Here is a 2770-nt window from a genome sequence, read left to right on the forward strand (position 1 = left end):
TCACTGAGACCACAAGAAGTGGAGTAGGCTCGATCATTATGGTCCGATTCTCTCCAATAACCTTCAATTAGAGCCGGATGCAATGAATGTAGATGAGGGGCTGTAGATTATTGTGTCATGAGAGCAAGAATAAAAACTCTCTCAGTAGGCACCGGGATGCCTATGACAATCAAAGGCCACCGTATCAGTGGGTAGGTTGAAGCGAACCTCAAAGAATTTTTCAACACCCATCCATACATGTTGTGAATCCTCAGACCATAATCCCAGCATGGTTTGATCATACAGAAAGAGCTCTCGGGCGGTATCAGCTATACACAGAAATTTGGAGCTCGTACATAGCAAGAGTCATAGCACGCAACCAGACCAACGCTTCAAAAGTTCAAGAGCACGATATGGCGAGAACATTCCCGAGTTGAACTATGCAAGAAAAACACAAGGCAATTCATTGAAAAAAAGCTCGAAAATCTCTAAAGATGCGCATCTCCTTTTGGGAGAAGGTATAAAAGGAATGAAAACACAATAACAGAACAACATCTTTTCGGGAATCATCTTTTTCGGATTTGTGAAGGAAATCGGAAACAGGAATAAATTCAATTAACAAAACACAAGCATTCTCTATGGAAAATTTTTAAGAGTTTCTGTGCACATACATATATCTTTTGGAAGAATTTAAAACAGTAATTAAAAACGATCACAGCCAAGATTTTTTTTGAGTTTTCGCGGGTTTTTTGAGAGACAAGGTGAAATGAAACAGAAAACAAGACTATCAACTGAACAAAAAAAATCGTCGTATGTGGCTAGGGGTCAATAGAGACACATGAAATAAACGATGTGATGAGTAACAGTTGAAATTGATTTCGACATGTTGGCATCACCATTTATTGACTATTTCTCGTTCATGAGATTCTCAAGCCGCAGAGAATAAATTGTGGAAGATCCCTGGTAACATGTGTGATATGCAAACAAACTTAGAGAATAAAATGAAAAGGGTGACTGGTTACCCAGAAGTAATAGGCAATCAAAAGTTTTTGTGAAACCGATGATAGTCAAAACCTTCAGCAATAATCCAAAGAGAAGTTAACTTATTAAATGACTGACAACTAAAGAAAAATGCCACCCAAGCCCATTTAGGATCGATGACTATACCACAAATGGTGGATCGATAATCGTAGTCTATATTCTCGTAAACAAAAAAAAGTTGAAGTCTCAGAAAAGATTTACTTCTCGGTCAAACTACTGCATCTGATTACCCTCGTGATCGACTAATATAGACCCTAAGAAAGAGAAAGATTAAAAAATTAATGAATGTTTGAGGTTTGAAAAACGATTTCGCAGAAACAAATGGTTTGGGAATCTTGAGATTCACCTATTTCGACCATAGTATGATCCCTGCTGTCTTTCTCAAACATTGGGTAAGCGATTTCCATGTTTTTGCAAGGATTGTTGATTGTGTAGAATAATAAAGATTGAATTGAAATCGAGTAGCAGATTAGACGAATGTTTACGAGTTATAATTCAAGATGTTTTTGGAGAAAGTGGGGTGGATGAGGAACAGAAAAGCAAACTGATGGGGCAGTATTTATATTGTGGTCAGTAGGGGGAAAGATGACTATTTCAGCACTCGATTTCATGGTCATCGTGTGAAGGAGACTTTTGCGGATGCTTATGAAGCCAAATCTACTGGACCATCCAGTCTACGTTGGGTCTGGTGAATTGAAAGGGCATTCCATATTGGCTCGAATAGTAGGAGACTTTAAGCTTGTAGGAGTGGTAGCCAGCCTTAATTGAGGCGATGCAAGTTCGTGAGTTGCGTAACTGCTTATCCCCTTCACTTTCAGTATTCATACTGACTACATATGTAAGTTGAAGGTACTCTTCGTCTTTCGCAGTGGGAGTGACTTAAGGAAGTCTCCATGAAAGTCTCTCCGAATCCTTAAGCCTCGATTAAGTCATCCGGTCAGATATGTCGACCCTCCATTGAAGTAGCCGTCTTGTGAGTTACTAGGTGGTGTGATCCAAGCAGCTTGGACTTGGTATCAGGTTCATAATGGATGGTCTTCTCCGGCTTCGGGTGCCAATTTGAACAAAGTAAACAGGGAAAATTCGTGTTGGCTGGTGATAACTTGAGTAAACCGAAAAGGAGAAAAGAAGGTAAAAGTATCAAGTATTATAAACTTATTGAAACTATATAGACCTTTGGTCATTACCAGTCCAGTAAAACATTCCCTGCGTAATCCAAAAAATTTTGGTCATCAACATGGAACTAGCTTGTCTATATTGAAAAGAATAACACCGACGTCACGATGGTAAATATCGGTGATTCGCAAGGTTCCCTAACCAATGACTTCTTCAAAATTTATTTAAACCTTGACCATTCAGCTGTGTCTGTTTCTGGGGAAAAATATCAGTCGATCAAGACAGTAATCAGATCCAGTTTTTGTTTCAAAAGTATGAAGTAACTCATGTTTTCCAATCCTTTGAACTTCTTTTTCTTTACGCAAATACAGATTGCGAATATCAATCGACCATACGTGGTATGGTGATTGATTTCAAATGCCTCAGATGGCATCTTTTTTGACTTGTCAGTGCGTTCATTAGTGTCATTCTTCTCGATGGTTGCTTGGAATTTCGACTACAATCGGAAGAACAAACCTTTTACCTATCATGTCTGGTTAAAAATTCGCCTTTTCTTTTCATTCTCTTCATATGTGTGGCTATCACACATGCTTCCAGTGATCTTCGATGGGTTCCTCTCTGAGACTCCGAGTTG

General features: G+C 38.9%; 1 protein-coding gene across 1 annotated transcript; it reads right to left on the bottom strand.

The window, feature by feature from the left end:
• Positions 1 to 141: 141 nt before the first annotated feature.
• MELLADRAFT_114292 (uncharacterized protein) lies at positions 142 to 1427 on the bottom strand (the record flags this gene model as incomplete). The annotated part of the gene is made up of 3 exons (XM_007419164.1): positions 142 to 308; positions 1099 to 1173; positions 1367 to 1427. The coding sequence occupies 3 exons, from the start codon at positions 1425 to 1427 to the stop codon at positions 142 to 144; spliced, it is 303 nt and encodes a 100-aa protein (XP_007419226.1).
• Between the last annotated feature and the right edge of the window lie 1343 nt (positions 1428 to 2770).

Source organism: Melampsora larici-populina (assembly GCF_000204055.1).
Source record: "Melampsora larici-populina 98AG31 unplaced genomic scaffold MELLAscaffold_136, whole genome shotgun sequence".
NCBI classification, from domain to species: domain Eukaryota; kingdom Fungi; phylum Basidiomycota; class Pucciniomycetes; order Pucciniales; family Melampsoraceae; genus Melampsora; species Melampsora laricis-populina.